The 21314-nt window shown below is 36.8% G+C and overlaps 2 protein-coding genes across 10 annotated transcripts in view; one reads left to right on the plus strand and one right to left on the minus strand.

Moving 5' to 3' along the window:
- Positions 1–1842: 1842 nt before the first annotated feature.
- On the minus strand, positions 1843–10980 carry LOC135154306 (SET domain-containing protein 14-like). 4 transcript variants are annotated; one of them, XR_010293768.1, is made up of 3 exons: positions 10310–10980; positions 5511–5567; positions 1843–4566 (listed from the first exon to the last, which is right to left on the minus strand). XR_010293768.1 is itself a non-coding variant. In XM_064100407.1 (2 exons), the coding sequence occupies exons 1-2, from the start codon at positions 10720–10722 to the stop codon at positions 3894–3896; spliced, it is 810 nt and encodes a 269-aa protein (XP_063956477.1). In that variant the 5' UTR covers positions 10723–10806; the 3' UTR covers positions 1843–3893. The 4 variants fall into 4 exon arrangements, 1 of the variants encoding a protein (XP_063956477.1); XR_010293766.1 differs by having other exon boundaries at positions 10586–10729; XR_010293767.1 differs by lacking the exon at positions 5511–5567 and having other exon boundaries at positions 10310–10732.
- The window catches only part of LOC129261987 (beta-alanine-activating enzyme-like), a 28367-nt gene continuing 17899 nt past the window's right edge, over positions 10847–21314 (plus strand). For 2 of the 6 annotated variants that reach the window (XM_064100401.1, XM_064100404.1), the window contains exons 1-4: positions 10847–11168; positions 12899–13188; positions 16434–16554; positions 17481–17710. In XM_064100401.1, the coding sequence (XP_063956471.1) occupies positions 12959–13188; positions 16434–16554; positions 17481–17710 (581 nt within the window). In that variant the 5' untranslated portion in view covers positions 10847–11168; positions 12899–12958. Of the gene's footprint in view, positions 11223–12898; positions 13189–16143; positions 16229–16433; positions 16555–17480; positions 17711–21314 lie in introns of those variants that run through there. The other 4 variants (XM_064100402.1, XM_064100406.1, XM_064100405.1 and 1 more) reach the window with 4 other exon arrangements.

Genomic DNA, 21314 nt, shown 5'->3' on the forward strand with positions numbered 1-21314 from the left:
TATTTCAACATTTTTATTTCAAAAATAATTTTTAATGATAGATTTGACATAATATTCAGAAAATAGTATCATAATTATTTCACCTTTCTCTAATTTGTCCTTTTTTTTCTTGGTCGTAATTTTTTTTTTTTTTTTTTTTTTTTTTTGGGGGGGGGGGGCATGTTCCCCAAGGCGGCAATAAGCCTCCCCCTATCAGTAAACCACTGTGGCACTTGAACCATTTTCCAGCAACAAAATATTTTTTTTTCAATTTCATTGTAAGTTAATCTAACATGCCCTACTTTCTGTCTGTATCATTCACCTTAAGAGGGGGGTATTGTATTACCGGCACACAGAGATACGATCTTACGTACACGTAAGCTTCTGAAGGGTCATTGACCCAGACTTTTAGCTTTTACAGGAATAAAAGAGAAAATGAAGAAAATAATCTGGGAAAAGGGTGATATATTATATCATTTTCTGAACATTATGCAACAATCTATCACAAAATCATAATTTTGTTGAATATTGAAAAAGGTCGAATTTTTGCTGGCTCGATTGCTTCGCTCATTCGCTGCTTTTAGAAGAAAAAAATTATACCATATACGCCATGTCAGCCGACTTAATTTTTTTTGCTCATTGCACCACTGTATCGTTTGAGTTGGTCTGATGTTTCATGCCTTATAGTAGTTATTCATTTCATAATTATCTCAAAGGTGTTACTAGGTGTTTTGATTTTGACACAATATTCAGAAAATTATGTCATACTCTCCCCCTTTCTGTGAAGTTTGGGTCAATAAAGCAATAAAGGCCCCTAATCCCCCATCTGTATGCCAGTACCAATCATCATATTATGAACCTTCATGGTTAAAAATTTGTTTGTAATATTTATTTATTACATGCCATTCTTGTAAGGTTAAGACTTGTGTAGGATGTTTAGATTTTTGTGGTCTGCCTCATTTTTTTTTGTCTTTCTGGTTGATGGATGGGACTCCAGGCGCCAGATCAGCTTGCAGTCTTGCCTTTCTGGTATATCCACTCTACAATCATATTGTTTCCAGATTTTTTAAAGAATGTTTTTTTTTAATATATCCTTTTTTTCAACTCTTCCTTTACTTTTTATTTTGGTTCCTTATAATTATTTTGTGCATTTTTTTATAAGAATTGACTGTGTAAATACTGTTACTGTAGATCTATACGATTCCGCTGATTTGTTAAATAAAACATACTACATTATATATATTTACATACAAAAAATGTTTTTGATTGAAATACTTAAAGGGTTCCAGGCTGAAAATAATATCTAAATAAATAAATTAAACTTCACTTAGTAAGCAAAACAATTTCATCAAAATCTGATAGCAAATATCAAAGCCATTAAATTTCATAAATGCACTCCATCACAAATATGCAATAAGTGGGGTGATAACAGAACCCCACTCTCCTTCTCATTGTTTTTGCAAGATATAATTATTTCCTATTTTCATGTGTTTATGACACGTCTCCCTTGTAACAAAATAGCCAGATGCCTTAGATCATTCAGCCACAACACATAAAACTGGTTTCAGTAACTCTCAAATCAGCAGTACATACCCCCCCCCCGCATCATTAAAAAAAAAAATTGATTTTACATGCTCACCATTCTTTCACCTTCATTCTTTCATACATTAATCTCCCTTTCCTCTTTCTTCTTTTATTACTTATTATTCCGTTTGTCCATTTTCTTTTCTCTTCCTGATCATCTCCTTTTCACTTGTTTGAAAGTAATGAAGTCTGAGAGAGGTAAATCCCCCAGCCTTCATTCTCATTCTTTCTTAACTGCTTATTCCATCTTCTCATTCAAGTATCACAACTATTCATGTATTATAAAATCATGATATAAATTTTAATGAGAACCATGTAAATATGTTTAGAGGATTGATATTTCCCTTGCTTGAGTTCAGGCAAGTATGAGGGCTGATATGGAATTTCAGATAAAATATACCATTACATATTTGTAAGCTCCAATGAAACAAGATTTTTTTGTCCTCCAGAATTTTTATTTTTTGCACTAAGCTTGAAATGCCTACACCCCTCCCATTTTCTTTGAAAAAATGTCTACAAATTGTGTAAATTAGCTTTTTGTAACAAAATACTTCCCTGAATTCCAATTTCACATTTTTAGATGAATAATAATGAGAGCCACACTCGTCCCTTTAGTAAAATATGCATGAGTTTGAAAATGGGTGTGGGCTGTAGGGATATCAAATCAAATCATAAATTAAATATATATGTACTAGAAAATGCATAGTTTAAACTTTCAAAATCAATATAGAATAAATGTTTATTTTCATACCAATACAATCATTTGACAGTATTTCTCTTGCATATACCTATTAAATAAAATATTAGAGCACGTAACAAAATATACATGACACACAAACATCATAAATATTCAAGCGCTATAAAAATGAACATATATAGTATCTGTATTTATCAATATTGTATTGATTTGGAAACATTGCTGTTTTAAGTGGAAATAAATTTTATTGAAAAAAGTGAAAGTGAATACTAGTAAATAAATAAATTAAATTCTATAACTCTAATAAGCTATGCTTTTAATTTTCAATACAAAAACAGAACGTAGACAATATTCTTTATTTATGGCTGGTGGGACAAAGTTACTCCCCGTTTTCTTTTCTAAACAAAGGGTGATAATATTTTGTTTTTTACTAAGTAGTATGGAATGCTGTTTACAGTCATTATTTTGAAATTGCCAGAACATAACACTTTCTGGAGGGAGAACAGTTCAAATGAGATTGATAATTAGGGGTGTACTGTAGCTGCTGAATGGTCAAGATCTCATATTTTACGCAAGGTCACTGTTATTTTTGTGAAAGTCAGCCGTTTTTAGTGATTTCTCATATTGGTCACATTGCAAATTTTACGGAACCGATAGAAAGGGTACCAGTAAACAAGGTGGTCAACATTTGGAACGTAGAAAGCTAAATCACGCCAACAAGTTGTAGACTTGGAAACACATGAAAAAAGATGAGGATGGTAAAATACATTATCCCTTAATGATGAAAGGAAAAAATCCCTGAACAACAAGTCACCATTCAATATGAGTGGCACATCGACTCTAAAACTCTGAAAACCTCTTCCTTGAAGTATGTAAAATTCATTTGTAACTGGGTAAACTGAATACACAGTCCATGTCAGTAGAGACATTTACAAATTACAAGTCAATCAATATACGAACACAGCACCAAATTATTTGATGCACTGACATCTTTTACATTCAACAATTTTTAATGTAGGTAAGACTCCACACTAACTTTTTTTCTTGGTGGCTCGATCAGTCCACCAAAATCATCAATTTCATATTTTTAGTGGCCCACATAGCAAAGTTGATGGCCAGAAAACATAACAATTTATCAAAACTTTAGTAGCCAAACTGGGCAACCAAGTGTGGGCTTTCGAAAAATTTTGGTGGCCCGGCTCTCATTTTTTTGTTGTCCCGGGCCACTGCTAACGTCAAGCCCTGGTGTAGGCATTCCATACATGGTTTGAATTTCATCAGAATATGTCCCAGAAAAATGTTACAGCAGACCGATAACTAACTACTGATAACGATTAAAAATAAAATCACAGCACTGTCACTGAAAATCATTATACAACATATCAAGGCGTTTTCTCTCAAGGCAATTAAGGCAATAATCTCTTACATCACAGGTCCCTTTCATACAAAAGTTCCCACTACATCATGTATATTAACTTTTCCATTACATTCTACCATGGAAACGTTGATTGTGAATGGCTGTTGAGCCCTGTTGTCATGGGAGTTGCCATTATGGCAAAGTGAACATAGCAGTAACTCTACATGAAATGGACCCCTTATTGCAAACTAAGTTTATCATAAAATCTCTTCTGGCTTATTTGTTACCAAGGTACAAAATAGCATCAATGGCATTTCCCTTTTGTCTCAAAGCTTTGATGGCCGTGTTGCGGTCCACTTTAATCTGGCTCATCACACAGGTGATGTCCTTGCCGCTCAGCCCTTCCTCATTTTCTGCAACTTCTCCAATGGCTTGAAAGACGGCTTTTTCCTTGAGGGTATCTCGTATGTTTTCTGGATTCATAATTTTCCCCCTGTGGATCAACTTCATCTGCTGGACTGGAATACACACGGTTCTTGAAATGTCCGCCAACAAGTCTGTCCCCGTAGAGCTTCTATCAAGAGTCACATGGTGCTTCTGTTTGCTTGTTTTTACTGTGACTGTCACCAGATCCCCGATGTCACCTGCTGTACTTGTTGAACATGCCGATGCTCTCTGCTCCCCAGGTTGTAGAACACTTCCTTGAATCTCCTGTTCTTTCACAGGCAAGTCATAAGCCATTTTAGAGGACAGTCTACTGTCATCCACCTTCCTTGAGCTTGGTGTTGTTTCCCCATTGAGTGTCAGGGTCTGGAAATTCACCGTTTCAATTTTAATACTGTCCCCGTCAGCTTTTGAGTGGAGATCAACTGCTCTCTTGGTGCTCCTGTCTTTTGGCAAGCAATGGAGTTTATGAGTGGGCCAGTCACGAATCTGACATTCTCTAGAACTGCAATTATAAGTGAATACAACAAATTAATAACGTAGATGTTTCAGGATCTTATTTATTAATTCATTGCAACCATTAGAATTGGATTGACAGTATGAAAGTGAAAATGGCACAATTGAATTCATAATCATATATACAAATAAATTAAAGTGGGAAATCCAGAACAATATACACTGTACATTAATATCAGCACCAAAAAGGGAAATGAGCATAAGTAAAGAAAGATCAATGAAGATATGTAAAGAAGAAATATAACAGAAAAATAGAGGGAACATGAGAAATATACAAAACAGGTGTAAATGGAATATCTAAAAAGTTGGATGACAATTACCAACATGTATTCAAAGTTGACAGAATATTCAAATGAAACAGGGAGGTAGAAAAACATATTTTTTCAAAAGTAGACGTATACCAATAGTTCAAATGGTCGGGATGATCATTTAGGAAAGAAACCAGATTGTTCTGAAGAGATCATAGTGGATAGACAGACATGATAGGAATGAGGAGATACGAGATTTAACCAACAAAAAAAAAGAAGAAAAAAAAGAAGAATGTGAAGAAGAGTGTGTAAAAGAGGAAAAAGAGACTGGTTGATCGGTCCAATAAACTACTCTTAACCCAATAGAATACAGAACTGTACTCTTGCTATTGAAGGTTGTACAGACACCAAGGGATAAAACTCTGCTCTTACTGTTTTGTTTGTACACATTAGCAAGCAAAATTGTTTTCTGTTTCTAAATTCATACTTATATTCCTTCTTTAAGTGAAGAAGGTCATATTCAAGAAAATGGGACTCAGCCTGTAACGGAAGGTGCAGGTGCTTCCCAGGAATCTTTGAAAAAATGAGAATGACCACCAAGTAAAATGCCTTCATTTGGGAGTGATGACTTTTTTGTGTTTGTCAGGAGACAAAATGCTTTTTCATTTTGCACTGATGACCTTACTTTTTTTTTTGCTCCTCAATTCGCACCCTGCTTAAATCCAACTCTGGAGATCAGTGCCTGTAATTAAAAGAGAATTTGGCAAGTTTGGTCAGGTCAAGATGAAGTAGATCTAGTATAAGTAGACCGCGATTTTCTGTGGACCTCTGTTGGTGTTTTTAGTCACGCATGTATCATTGGACTAGATTTGATACACAATGGAACAGAGACAGAGCATGCAGAGTGCGACACACACATACAAAAATAGTCCAGCCTCCGGGTCTGACAGCCCGAAGTAGCCTTGGCTTGGCCTAGCCAAAAGCTTCGATCTCTGTTATATGGTTGTTTGGCTGAACTCTGTTCACTCCACTCACCAATAACAGAGACCGAAGTTCTTACTCGATCTGTACAGGGACTCAATGGCCATATGTTTATGTATTAAGTTCGAATAAACCACGGAAGTGGGAGTCGCGCGACAGCCTAAGTCACTGTTTTTTTTCCTTTTAAGTTTATTTTTTCCCGTTTTGGTGCATTTCAGGCCAAAATAAGGCAAAACAGAATCATCTTTATTTTGGTCCAGTTCTTTTTATATATATTTTAATGAAATAAAGACAAAAATTGATGAGCCTCGTCGAAGGGGATTTTTGTATTTTTAACCCCCTAATGGCGGCTGCACGATTGCGAGCCGTCTGTGTACGAGGAGAAATAAAAAAAAACGAGCAAGTGAGTTTTCATAACTAGATCTAGTTGTTTCAGACTTCGTTTTGTGTCTTGTTGTGATCTTGTAATGGGATGGGAGATGCCTAGCTGTGTGTGATGCCGCAAAGTTTCATCTAATTTTTAAGTTTGACAATGTTTCACTTTGAAATTTTATTCATTTCTAAAACAGTTTCCAAACAATTTTTGAAATATATCTTAAAAACCCAAAATATTATTAAGATTATTTTTTATTATTAGATTTTTCTGGGTTGCTTGAAGGTTTTCCTCTTTCTCTCTTTTCTATCTTTCTTTCTTCATCCTTCTATCCTTCCTGTTTGCCTTTTTTTGTTCCATCTATCTTTATTTCCAATCTTTCCTTGCTTTCTTTCCTGATCCTTTCTCTCCCACTGTTCATTCATTCATCTTTCTTTCCTTCTTTCTCTTACTTTGTTTTTTTTTCTTTCATCATTTCCTTAAAATTATTTTGTTCCTTCCTTCTCCCTTCTTTTCATTTTTTTTTGCTTCCATTTATATTTTCTCTCTTTTTTCATTTTTTCTTCCCTCTCTTTAATACTTTTCAACCAGACCTAATTCATTCCCTTCCTTCCTGCTTTTCTTCTTTCTTTCAAAGAATGAAGGAAACATTTTTCTTTCCTTCATTCATTCATCTCCCCTTCCTTTCTTTGTTCATTTCAAAGAATGACACAAACTTTCTTTTTCTTTTTTTTATTCTTTCTCTTTTATATAACTTTCTTTTAAGTTTTATTTTCCCCCCTCATATTATTATTAGCAATTAACCATACTTCCCCCTTATTTTTTTTTACTTTCTTTCCTCTCAATTCATCTCTTTTCTTTTTCTTTCCTTTTTTTCTCTCTCTCCTTTATTCTTTTGTTCACCCTTCAGCTCCCTTCATTTTCTTTATATATTCTTTGTTTACAAGTCTAACATTGTGTACAGCCTTTTTTGATTTTTTTTAATTAAGACTCGGGGCGGTATTCTGAAAGCTCAATTAGCGCTCAATTAGCATTTTGGTATTCTGAAAAGTCACTTAAGTGCCCCTTTCCTTATTTGGCAGGGTTGCGTTGCGCGCACTTGCGATAGTACGCGTTATGACCGCGCGAAGACTTAATTGAGTAGTTAAGAGACTTTTGGTATTCTGAAGTCTCATAGCGCTCAATTAGCGGACTTTCCAGTGGGGAAAGATAAGAGGTCCATTAAGTCTCAGTCTCATCATCTCTTGCTAAATGTGGCTTTTATTTCGTATAAATATCAAATCGGTTTAATACTGCGACCAAAATTAGGAGGAAGGAAGAGAATAAAGGAGAAAGGTATAAAAAGTGAATAGAGCAAAGGAAAAGGTGGTATAGAAACAAGTAAATAAGGAATAGGGAGTATATTTGGTAATAAAGAGATTAGAAAAGAGGGAAAATGGAAACAGAAATTGTGTACTTTTAGGGGAAATATGATTATTAATTTTCTATATTTTCTTTTATTATTAGGATCATAAATAAAGTATTTTGTTTTGCACATTATTTTGAAAATAATGAGATTGCCAAATCACGGTAGGTGCAGCAGTTTTCAGGGGTGAATCAAACCTTGTTTCCGACAATAAAAAAAATAAGCATAGACCCCTTTAGTATTTAAATGAATATTCTCTCATAGAATAAAATACAAAAGAAAAAAAAATAGTGAGTAATGCCGTCGTTTTCCCCACCTATAAAATCTTAAATGTAATATTTGTACATCAAATTTTAATAACATTTTGGCTTTTTTTATAATTATGCTTGTTTGATTTTTAAAATCTTTCTATTCAAATCAGCATTTTGTTGGAGAAGATTTCTTATATAAATGAAAAGTACGTTATTTTAAAATAAGTAGGGTTTAAGTTAAAGAAGAACCCCCCCCCAAGACAGAGGCAAATAAAATATTGTAAAAAAGAAAAAAGAAAATTACAAATGGATTCAAATAGGTGGATGTGAAAATCCGAACGCTTTCGAAAAAAAGAGAAAGGCACAAAGGTACAATAAATGAGAGAGCAAGGGACAAGACAACAGTTAACTTCAACAACATAACGAACCTCTAAATCTCTGAATCTGATGCAAATACTTTTATTAGCATTATTTTTCAGCAAAAATTATTTGTAATTACCCAGGACCAAAATCCAATTGAAACCAGTTGGATTTCCAACTGGTTTCAATTGGTTTCAATTGGTTTCAACTGGTTTCAATTGGTTTTAACTGGAATTTAACAATTTCCAGTTGAAACCAATTGAAACCAGTTGGGCAACTGGAAATCCTAACTGGAACCAGTTGGGTAACTGGAAATGACTTCCAATTGGGAATGATTTCTAACTGGAACCAGTTAATTGAGTAACTGGAAATCCCAACTGGAACCAGTTGGGCAACTGGAAATCCTAACTGGAACCAGTTGGGTAACTGGAAATGACTTCCAATTGGAAATGATTTCTTACTGGAACCAGTTGAGTAACTGGAAATCCCAACTGGAACCAGTTGGGCAACTGGAAATCCTAACTGGAACCAGTTGGGTAACTGGAAATGACTTCCAATTGGAAATGATTTCTAACTGGAACCAGTTGGGCAACTGGAAATCCTAACTGGAACCAGTTGGGTAACTGGAAATGACTTCCAACTGGAAATGATTTCTAACTGGAACCAGTTGAGTAACTGGAAATCCCAACTGGAACCAGTTGGGCAACTGGAAATCCTAACTGGAACCAGTTGGGTAACTGGAAATGACTTCCAATTGGAAATGATTTCTTACTGGAACCAGTTGAGTAACTGGAAATCCCAACTGGAACCAGTTGGGCAACTGGAAATCCTAACTGGAACCAGTTGGGTAACTGGAAATGACTTCCAACTGGAAATGATTTCTAACTGGAACCAGTTGGGTAACTGGAAATCCTAACTTGAACCATTCAGTTGTGTAACTGGAAATCCTAACTGGTACCAATTGGGTAACTGAGATGACTTCTAACTGGAAAGATGGGTAACTGGAAATGAATTCTAATTGGAACCAGTTGGGTAACTGGAAATTATTTCCAATTGGTTTCCAATTGGAAATTTTCCAGTTACCCAACTGGATCCAATTGAAACCAGTTAATTTGCATATTATTTGCCAGTGTGCACAGATTAATGTTTTATGAGATTAATCATCATTAACAATGTATCTATTTAATTCTTTACAATTTCAAGTACCACACTTTTTAAAGATTAGTATTTAGAATACTTAGCAGTGAAAACCATGTTCATGAATGTTATAGATTATAATTAAAACAGATTAAAGGATAATTAGTACACCACTAACTGTTACCAAATTACATCAAATAAAAGTACATATATTTGAAGATCTTCCATATAAATATATATACATGAAAGTCTGTATTTTATCAATGCCCTTTACATTGGTATTAATAGACATATAACACTGCTTCTGTGTTGGCATGAGAAATAGTTACTGCAAATGCTAATTAATTTGTAACTAATTAAGTTCGTTCCAACTGGAAGTTCCAATTGGATCCAGTTGGAAACCAATTGGTTTCAACTGGTTCCAGTTGAAACCAGTTGCCTCCAATTGGTTTCAACTGGAACCAATTGAAACCAGTTGCCTCCAATTGGATTCAATTGGTTTTAATAGGGAAATTGGAACAACTGGAACCAATTGACAACAATTGCCAACTGGTTCCAGTTGCCCAATTGGTTTTAACTGGAACCAATTGGCAACTGGTTTTCAATTGGTTTTTAACTGGAACCAATTGGCAACTGGTTTTCAATTGGAACCAGTTGTTCCAATTTCCCTATTGAAACCAGTTGGCCAACTGGTTTCAATTGGTTTTGCCCTAATTGGTTTTAACTGGATTTTGGTCCTGGGTAAGATCGTGGCACTTACAGCAGCTGGGCGCTGTGCTGCAGCCAGCAAAGTGAAGAAACACTGCGCGCTAGCAGAAAATTTTACGTAATAAGAGCGCATTTGATTGGTTAATTCGATCGGCTCAGTAGGGGAGTGGCCTAAACTTAAGGCTTAGCAAAGGGAGTTAATTGAGCGAATTTGGAGGTACATTACTCATTAGCGCTCTATTACATGGGTAATTTAAGTGGAAACTTACGAGACTTTTCAGAATACCCCCCTCGGTCGATATCCGGCTTGGTCAATCCGCTCGTGCACCGTGCTTTGTTGATCGTCCCGTGGCGTAACCGTATGAATTTCACCCTGCTGCCCCGGCCCCTAGCCTGTGCCTCGTGCCGCGATAAGCTACGCCGGAGCTCAGGCGCCGCACCGGACAGGAAGAGCCCATGGGCGCGCGCGGCGCGGAGAGCTTTAAATTAAACTCATAATGCTAAAAATTCGGGCCAAAATTCGCAATCCTCATTATTCCTCATACCAATAAAATGTCGATTTACAACTTTTGCAGCGTTTTAGAACTTTGAACGACTTCTCACAGACGTGACAATTTGCCATTCCCGGGGGCGGTGCCATTCCCTGTCCTGGGCCTTTCCCGTAGCCGTAGGGCGCAGACATTTTGAATAAATTGCTCCTCGTTTGGCTAAATACAAAATTAGAGTGATAGATGAGTTCGACAATTGGATGCAACAAATCAGTAAAGTTTAAAAAAATAAAATTACATTGCTTTTAATATTTTAAAATTCTTAAGGGGTAATTGAATCAATACATAATTTTTTTAAACCAAATTTTAAGCCCTTCGTGAGTTTATTCGGCTAGCGCAGCAGCAGCATGCAGCGCAGCTAGCTAGCTAGTTCAGCTGATGAGCTCTCACGTGTACGTGAATCGATGTAGACGGTAGCTAGTCAGCTAGTGCGAGGTCTGCGCTCGACGATACTGCCATGACGTCTACCGACCGCCAGGGACTGGACGGGGTGGAAGTTCGACTGATACCGCTCTTCTCTCCCACTGGCCGACGGTGATGGTGACCGGGGCCCGGGGGAAGAACAACAAAGAAGAAGAAGGTGAGCTGACGGATCCCTGGCCTTGGCGCTGGCATAAGTTCCAAATTGTCATGGGTAAAATGAAAGGAAACTAATTTGAAATGATGTACCGGTATGATGGGGTGTCCAAACTTCGCGGACTTTTAAAAAATATTCATCAGGCTTAAATTTGTTCACAAAATATTCATAATTTATACAAAACCAATTCAAGAAATATTTACCACATTGACGGCAAGATCCTAAACTATAAAATCATGGACGAAAATGTAAAGTAGGTCAAGGGGTTTCGCCGGTATCGCTATCTCAAAATTCTATTCCGATCGGCGAATGCGCGCTGTGCTGGAAAACCGTTCTGAAAAGTGTGACCTAACTTCGCGGACCAAAGTTTTTGTGGAGATTTAAACAAAAACTCAAGCTCAAAAAGTGAAATATTTATACCAGATTGACAGCAAAATGCTATAGAATCAGTTAGTACCACATTTAACTCACATTTTTGATGATTTCTGCTTGCAAAATGGTGATATCGTGATGCTTGTTGAGAATATCAGATTTCTTCAAAACGGGCGCCAACGGTGACAAATTTGCCGATCTTTTGTCAATATTTTCATGATTACTGAACTCATCCTAAAGAAACTTACACCAAAGGGTAATTTTAGGTCGCTTTTCACGTTGATGATGTCAGATTTTAAGGATATCGGCTAGTTTTTGAGATAATGACCGTCCGCGAAGTATGGACACGCGCGAAGTTTGGACTCACTGCCATACAGTAACTTGAGTTGAATGAAGGAAAGAGGAATGGAGAAATTTAAAAATGAATGAAAGAGATTACTGATTAGTTGTAACTTGTATTCTGGATCTGGAATGTATACATATTAGTAGATGACTTTTACCCTCCAGGCTAGCCTGGAGAGTAAAAAATCAGTCTACTACACGTAGGCTTACTCCCCATGGAGCCTGGAATTGCTTCCCATACATCTACACACCGCCGAAAAACCTTAAACTTTCGCCCTCGAGATTTCTACTTTTCTTCTAAAAGATCTATCGTTAGCCCTAATAAATCATGTACATGGGATACAACTTCATTTCCGACATTTCTACGATATTTATTTAATTTTTTAACAAGAATTCATTCAAAAAACGAGAAAAATGTTATGAAAAGATGGACAAGAACTTGCCACCGTGTTTACGTCACCATCTTGATTTCATTGTCTTTCGCTTGGCGACAGCGAAAGACGATGAAAAATAAATAATAAAGAAAATTCTGACAAAATTAAGAGGTAATCTGTCAGAGACAGACCACCTAATAATAATGTAATATGCATTTGTTTCTGTTTGTTTCTGTTTCTGTTTGTGGTAACTCCCGTAAGAACTCGACAGGACAGCATTTTTGCTGGTAAACGCCAAGCTGGTATATAACCAATTACCTTGGAAACATTTTACGTCTAGGTTAATCAGTCATAGTGGCTGACGTAATAGACGACAGATATCACTCTTGGGCCTTTTTATCAAAGTGGAGACAATGGCAGAGTTGGGATTCGAACTCACAACCTTGCGATTATGAGTCCAATGCTCTAACCACTGGACCACACGACCCGTGTACTATAGACTTTCGAACTGAAAAAGAGCCATTTTTCCCAATATTAAATGTTGCTGAAATCCAGATTGTAGGTTTTTGATACACATTTCATAGTATATTGTGATTTCATAGTATATTGTGATATATTTTCATTTGTTTCAATATTTTGTATTAGGTCTACAAGCAAAGCTGTATACTGATAGACCGTTATGATCATTAGCCAAAAATCACCAAAATGACCGAACCGAGTCTTCACAAGCTCTTGATGCACACCTGCTTGAAGTTTCCACATCGTTTGGCAGCCATGTTTGATGACAGTCGCCATGGTGCTGAGGTGCTGACATATGGACAAGTTCTGGAGACTGCAAATACAGTGACATCTTTTCTGAGTGCCCACTCCAAGTGTGGGGAGGTTATTGGCCTCTATACCGAGCCTAACATTGCATTGCCTGCTTTTATTCTTGGGTAAGTTTAACTGGAGTCAAATCTGCCTAAGTCAGCCTTCTATTTAAGTGGAATAATCACGCTAGTCCAAGAAATTTTAAGACTAGACTATGTAAGACATGTTATTTAACTTCTTAAGTCAAATTTAAAATAGATGTCTTTGGTCTAAACTCCCAAGAGATTTGACTTAGGCAGAGTAACCTGTATTCAATTGGGCCCTGTCTTAAAAGTTTATGTATTGGTTTGCAGATATTATACAAATTCTAAATCATGTGATTACTATCTATACTTTTATTTATCAGCTTTCAAGCTTTGCAAAGCTTTTGAACTTTTGTTGCAGGCATAAATTAATCCAAGGACATCAACTTATTTTTTACACCACTTTTTTAACTCTAAAAGGACTGGGGGGCCATGATGGCCCCCCTTGACGCTTCGCGCGATATTTCCGAAACACAAAAAGATAGTGCCACAAAATGTTATAACTTTTTTCTTTAAAGTCTCGCGCAACCTTTGAGACCAAATTCGCGACATACAGGTATAGCATCGCGACGCCATGTAACTTTTTACGAGACAATGTCAAATGGCTCATTTTTATACTTTGTGTACAAAGTCTATAGGAGATGAAATTCATAAAAGGGTGATTATTTTTCATTTCAATTCTCGCTACCCCAAATAGGAACAAAAATCTCATAATGCGCGAGACAAGATAATTTTCACTCCGTCGGGTCGTCATCACCACTTCCGGTTCAGAGTCATGCTCGCGCGAGGTTCGCGATACTGAGTTTTCCACCACGCTGAAATCGATGCCAATCAGCGTAATATGTACAGATTATAATACTTTTTATTAAATTTGGTCAGTTTTGATTCCATTTGAATTATAAATAAAAATAAAAAATATATTTCACGTGAAAATAATTTTTATTCATGTTTTTATTTGGTTATAAAAAAAGTAAACAAAAAATGAATATCTTAAAATTTTGCATTTAGCGACCGGCCTGACATCACGATCTGACTAGACTAGACGCTAAATATATACAGCATTCACTCCGTTCAATTTTTCGTCGACCACAAAATGGATAAAAAAATCAGTTTCGGAACTAAAAAAAATCTTAACTGACAGAGGAATACCGTGCGATGGAAAGCGTCGGGCAGAATTAGTGACTTTAGCAGAAAAGACCGTTAAACTGTATCGTGAAAGAGAGGGTTGTGATCACGATTTTTCCGAGCAAAAGCGACGTTGTGTTGTTGTGCATGACGGCACTGTTGATCTGAATGGCAAAACAGTGCATTGGACATCCGAACAGGAAGTTGTAATACCGAAAAGCTATCCCATAATGCAATGCGCGTTACAGGGATTTTCCCGGATCTCGGCGAAATCGCTATTTGGGGTAGCGAGAATTGGTCTGCTTAATTAATTTAGGGTTTAATTTAGTTGTAAAATGGTCTGTAATAATTTCCACTGAAAAAAAAACAATGAAAAACAAAAGACAAAAAAAAAAGAAATACATAAGAAATTCTAAAAACAAATACACACACAAGGAAAAATTTGGCTTTTGCAATTTTCTTTGTGGAAACCTTTAAATTAGATTGAAAAGGTGACATCTGGAAAAAAGAAGAAAATTTGAAGTGAAATTGGGTGTTAAATATGCAAATAATGTTTTTCATGAATGAATTTGCACATTTTATTCATAAAAAATAATAATTTTCAGAATTTTTTTTTTACTGCCTTGTAGTTTATGTGGTAAAGACTGTGCGTGCAAAATTTCGGCGTGATCGCGCGAATGGCGGCTGAGATCAGAAGGGGGGCAGTCCTCAATACATCTCAGGGTTAAAGGCATACTGTAAGCTAAAGGAATCATTGGTCAAATAATCCCATATGAAACAAGTTGAAACATTTCGTTTCAGATCAGATAATGTGAGCTCACAAGTCAGATTTGCCCTAAAGTCAAACGGACCGAAGGCCCGAAAGGGTCTTTGAAAGTCGCCCATTTATTATGATTTGCTGTATAAGACGCCTTGTTGATCAATTAGCAGCACACATATGTGAGTCATACATACTTAGAATGTGAACGAAAACCGTTGATTATAAATGATGTTAATATTTTCATGTAATTTATTCTTAAAATCAACTTAAAAATGAGCTTCATGGTTTTGATAGTTTATGATAAATTTCCAAAATGCTCCTCATAGAGAGCATCATAAGAAATGGGCAACGCGAAAGACAGTCAATGCAAAGACCCTTTCATGAAAATATGTGCCTTGTTTGCATTGTCTTTAGATATTTCATTTCATTAAATTTAAAGGTATGGTAGCTGCAGCAGCTCAGTGTTTTAATTTATTTGATGGCAATTTGGTTGCCTCCACTCCAATGAAACAATGCACACCTTGGATTGTGCAGCCACTATCTATGGGGATGTAGACTGTGAATGCCTTTTGTTCCTGGCTGTACAAAGAGCCCTTGAAACCCAGTTGTGATCTATTCATGCCATTTCACATTCAATGCAAAGTATGGTCTGGAAGATTTGGAGTAAAAAACAAACAAAAAAAACCCACACAAAAGACACCCAAGTCCAAGTGCTCAGTGATCTCAACTTGAGCTAATTCCCCTTTTGATTCCTTATACTTCCTTTTTTTAAAATATGTGGGTATAATGAGTGAAAGACTCCAGTCACTTAAAGTAGTAAAGCAAAGAAAGCCTGCTACCTGTATAAATATAAGGCTGATAGAAAACATTGTGTGGTATTATAAACTGAGGGATTACAAAAGCAGTGTTTCCATATAAGGGGTTCATGAGAAAGAGCCTTGAGACCTCCAAGTTAGTCTGCATGTTATATACATATTCATGTTGATTTTGTAGTCCATGGACCTGGCTATGGAGGATTATCTATTAATACTGTGGGTGCTGTGACAATGCTCAGCACCCCCAGTAACAATAGAATAATCCTTTGTGGACAGGGCCCTGTTGTAGTCACTGTATCTGTATCGTGTCTTGGCTTAAGTCGGCATATGCAGGCTTGCTGTACTCCGCCAACTATTTTGGAAAACGTCACCGAGCAAGCAGGTCACTACTTACTAGACTTTCGGGTGATATTTGTTTTGAAGGAGTCCAGCACTTTATTAGAGTTGTATCCATGTATAATTCATTCTAATATTTAGTTGTTCGAGGGCCAGAATTTAAATTGCAACTTTGTGGTGTTTCATTCTTGTTTTCTTTTGATCATATCACATTTATTTATTTATTCATTCATTTATTTATTTATTTGCAGTATTCTACAAGTGCCTGCTGCCTATGGTCCAATTGATCCTCATGCTCCTAGCTCCATCAATGAGTATTTCATCAGAGGGGTTGGCATTCGTATCATCTGTGTGGAAAGGAGTCTATTTGAGGTAAGTATAAAGGCAAGCTAATATCCACCACCAAAATGATGTCAGTTATTAGTGCTAGGACAGAGCCCAGGATGTTAAACAATTTCGCCCCTGATATCCTCAAAACTTATTCTTTGGGGCGACTATTTGCTATAAAATCTCACAAAATCTTCCGCAACAAAAACCCTATTTATTTCATGATATTAATTTACATCTGTATATCTATGTTGGATCAATTTGATTATAACCATCAATATTAAAAGAAATTGAATGGAAAGTTTCATTATGATTGCTATGTTTGCAGTTTCCTTCCTTGCATGGTTTTCAACTGAGTTCTCTTCTTTCTGAAAAAAAGTTGCTTTAAATAATTCTTTTGTTAGAAAAAAAGATATAGATTATCATTCTATATAGCATGTGAATGATAATCCAGATAAGTGATTTAGAGGCCTATTATTTTCCTCTAGTGATGCTTTAATTCCTCTTCTTCTTCTGTTGAGTACAATCCTCTTTATACAGTATAGTCGTACTTGACTGAGGCCACAATCACAAAAACACATGACATTTGGTGCAGTTGAACAATACTAAACTATAGTGCAAGTAAAAAGATGGAGAGCTAATGCAGGGTGAGTGGTTCCAGGTGGCTCCTGAAAGACTCAGTTGAAGGAGCCAAAACCACTATTGTAGGCAGGACATTCCACAAGCAGATGGTACTTGGGAAAAAGCTTTGTTGGTAGGAGAGGATTCTACAATGCTTTTGTTTGAATTATTCACTAGGCTAAATTTGAGATAAACTTTGCTTTATAATCATACATATTCAGATAGCCTATCTTTAAAAAACAAATTACATTGTTTTTTAGAAAAATATAGTCACTTTCTTGCATGAAGAGACCATGATTGAATTTTAACATTTTCTTTTGTTCATTTTTCTGCACTCCTCACTTCTAAAGCACTTTACAGACAGTCTCGGCAAGATCTTAGATTGGGAAATTTGCCACAATGTAGACCAAGAGATGGCGTCATGTGGACTAGTTCTAGTGCGACTAGTCTCCACCAAGTACAACACCGAGGACAGCTCTTCACCTCTGGCATATGCCCTTCACACCTCAGGCACAACTGGCAGGCCGAAGATTGTGCAGGTACCACACTCATGCATTGTACCAAATGTCCTGGATCTGACGTAAGTCACAAATTAGTCTTCTGATTAAAAAAAAAAAAATCTACGCATTATGGTTTGAATTTTGAGTAATTTTATCAGTATTTACATCCAACCCCCTACTCTTCAAACACAGGCTCATATTTGACACTCTACCATGCTTAGAGGGAAGACTAGATGCCAAACTCTTTGAGGCTGTTCTCACTACGTTCCTAAAACTAGTTTACTGGGAACCGGTTCAGAAAGCCAGTTTGGAAGATCGCTTTGCTAGCGTTCTCACTTGATCACACGAAAGTGGTTTTCAAAATCACTTCACGTATAGCGCTCTTGTTGCTATGGAAACGCCCTCAGTGGGGAGACACGTTTCGCGCGAAATTCGAAACCGCAGCATAGGCATTCTACACCTGTCGTGTGGAGTAGCGCGCTCAAAATGTGCGAAGATCGCTTCCCGAAGAACGGTTGTGTCGTCACTTACGCTAAAACCACTTTTCCGATGCGAAGCGATCTTGAAAACTACATCGCGAGGTGGTCTTCCAAACTGGTTTGGAAGAGCGCTTCCAAGAGCGCTTCGACCGTTCTCACTTAGCGTTAAACTAGTTTCCACTAAACTAGTTTAAGGAACTGAGTGAAAACAGCCTCTTTGTCTGTGTGAAATCAAGGAGGTTTCAAATGAAATGGAGTAACAGCATATAAAATCTCTTTGAACAAGGTTAAAAGCCGCCAGCAGAAAGTATGTCAGGCATGCACTTTGCTCAACATCTCTTGCAATTGTGTAGACAAATGATTCCCGCATGACTCGCAGCTATAGGTCATACATCAGTGAAAAAAATACATGGGGGCGGCGGGCGAATTCGCACCGGAAATGCCTAAAGTCGCCCTCGAAATCACCCAAAATCATGCTTTCGGGGGCGACATTAAATCTGAATGTCGCCCCCGAAATTATTGCCGAGTGATAACAACTCAACGACCCACTAGCGCCATATGCTCGAGCTCCGCTTACCATTTAAAAATCATCCAAAATCATGAATAAGCCTTGAAAATAGCGAGGAGCGCAGTTTCAAATTCCGAAGTTGCGTCTTTTTTTCTGTACCACGTATTTCCACACACATGGTACCAGGTATGGAAAAAAAAATCAACGCGACGGTCGGTAAACAGTTGCATGTATAGGGGTCCATTATGACTACCACCATGTGCAATTTCTAATGCACATGTTTCCCTTACAGATATCACAATTCTGTGATAAAATAATTCGAATTACACAGGAAATAAATCCCAGAGTCTAGTAACCTATCATTGGTGAGTTGTCATTCAGCTTTGCTTTTCAAAACCCCCCCCCCCCCACTTTCATTAAATCATCAAACTCTTCAGATCAATTTAAGAAACTTCTAAAAACATACCTCTTTTCCGATTAATTTCTTTTGCGTGTATTTGTATTGTAATTATTATGTACTTTTGTTTTAAATCGTTTGTAAACGCTGTGATATAGTTAACTATGGAGAGCGTACTAAATGCTAGTTATTATTATTATTATTATTATTAAAACGGCCTATTAACATCCAAAATAACTTACCTTATTTATTAATTATTTATTAATTATAAAAATCATTTGTTTTATTTTTCTTGGGGATGTGGTAAATATCAGACAATTAATCATCAAACCAAGCGTTATCTATTTTACAAGGCCGGCGGCAGGCGCACGCATTGTAGGGACAGTGATTTTCCGTTTCAAAAAATTGCTTTTTCCATTTCAGAAAATCTCAAATTCCGTTTCAGCATGTAAGAAAACGGAAATTCCGTTTCCCCATAGACTTTTACACACGGAAAAGTGACAATTCCGTTTACACATTGAATAGCAAAATCACAACACGCACACTCGCACTGGTCAAAATTTGTATCTGCTACTGTACCAACAACACAATAAAATCCGTTCTAATCGGATCTATGCGGGTGCATAAAATATTTTTACACACCCATTTTGCATGCATACATCCTCACCTTTCATATTATTAGCATTATTTCACGGTGAAATGATATTTCATCGATAATTTTTGGGGTTTTTGGACATCGTTATCATCAGTCAACGGCTATTGCCAATCCGCCATCTTGGATTTTAAGACCACGATATCATGCTGTTACATCTTCAAACGTAGAGGGCAGCAACACACGACCGTGTAAGGAGTTGAACGATATGTGTGCATGTGAAGCCCAACCCGGCGCGGCCGGCCGGGTACGGGTACGGTGCGGGGTACAATCGAGTGTGCTGATGTCGAGTGCAGTCACGATGTGTGAATTGTCATGATAGTAGCGAAGTGAGATCGTGTTTTCTGGGGTTTTTTGGCCATTTAATATTCTCATTTTGTTGTGATTTTGGAGTAATTTCTGTTGCTATTCTGTGTATTTTGAGGGAAAATACGTTTTCCGTGATTTTCCGTTTGAAATGCCACTTTCCGTTTCAAAAGGCCCTTTCCGTGAATTCTGTCCGTTTTCCGCGATCGCGGAAAATCACTGTCCCTAGCATTGGCGCTTGTATTAGCTAGCCAGTCTGAGCTCTGTCTCTCTGCCAGAGCTCTGGGGGACAATTCGCTCAGTAAAGGCCTCAATGATGGTGATTTTCTGTTTCAGACAGAGTTTACATTTCAGGTATATTATTCAAAACTGCCAATAAAGTTTGATGATTTCTTCATTGTCATGTATATTTAAGTTCTTAATGAATACATTCTCACCAAATTTAGACTCCCCCATAGAGAAGTGCAATTTTCATGGAGATCTGCGTTTTCAAAGAACTTCACGAAAAGTTAGGGTATGTGGGCCTTTATTACATGTACATGGCCGGGTACAGGGTATTGTACTGGAATAGACGGAGTAGAAATTTGATATTGAATTCATTCATATCCAAGTCCAACTCACAGTCACACACACACACACCCAAGATTCTAAGCATGAAAAAAATAACTTAAACAATCATACAATATTAAACAAAAAATAATAATTCATTAATAAGTGAACAGGTATTCCTCAAAATAAAAAAAGTAGCATTCAAAAAGAGCCCCCGAAATGCAAAAAGTAGCCCCCGAAAGGTAGAAATGGAGCCCCCGAAATTTTTTTTTTTTTCCCTGTCATACATAAAGGGAAATATGATGATATAATGATGATGATAATTACATTTTCGCGGCATCTTCATGATCTTGGTCTGGTTATATGTGTAGTACAAAATTCGGAGGCATGCGAAAATAAACTATGCAATATGTCCTGAAATATGACTCAAATTTGCTCGACTGGGCATGTGCGGGCACTCATCTGGCATATACAGTAATGAACAACAATATTCCACCGAACACATTTGAAATTTTTATTCGCCGCAAACGATCGGAAAAGTGTTAAAATCTGGTTTCAGTAAAGGTCAAATTCTTTCTTTTTTCACCAATTAAAGGTTAATTGATATAGTCTGGGCAAATATCTTGTCGTAATAGTGCTTGGTTATTGATGTTTTGTCATGCATTCAAATTTCAGTTTGTTTATTAATATGAAAGATGGAAAATTGATACCAATGGATATTCGTAAAATTTCACCCCTTGGATTTCTTCACTGAAACTGGCGGCTTCGAAGTCGGACATCAAAAGGTCCTTAT

This window comes from Lytechinus pictus, chromosome 5 (assembly GCF_037042905.1).
Source record: "Lytechinus pictus isolate F3 Inbred chromosome 5, Lp3.0, whole genome shotgun sequence".
Taxonomy (NCBI): Eukaryota; Metazoa; Echinodermata; class Echinoidea; order Temnopleuroida; family Toxopneustidae; genus Lytechinus; species Lytechinus pictus.

Coding starts and splice junctions, on each gene's coding strand:
- LOC135154306 (XM_064100407.1), bottom strand. CDS start 10,722: ATGTCTGCGCCCTACGGCTACGGGAAAGGCCCAGGACAGGGAATGGCA. Junction 4,567..10,585: donor TGTAAATCGACATTTTATTG/GTATGAGGAATA, acceptor TTATAATTGCAG/TTCTAGAGAATGTCAGATTC.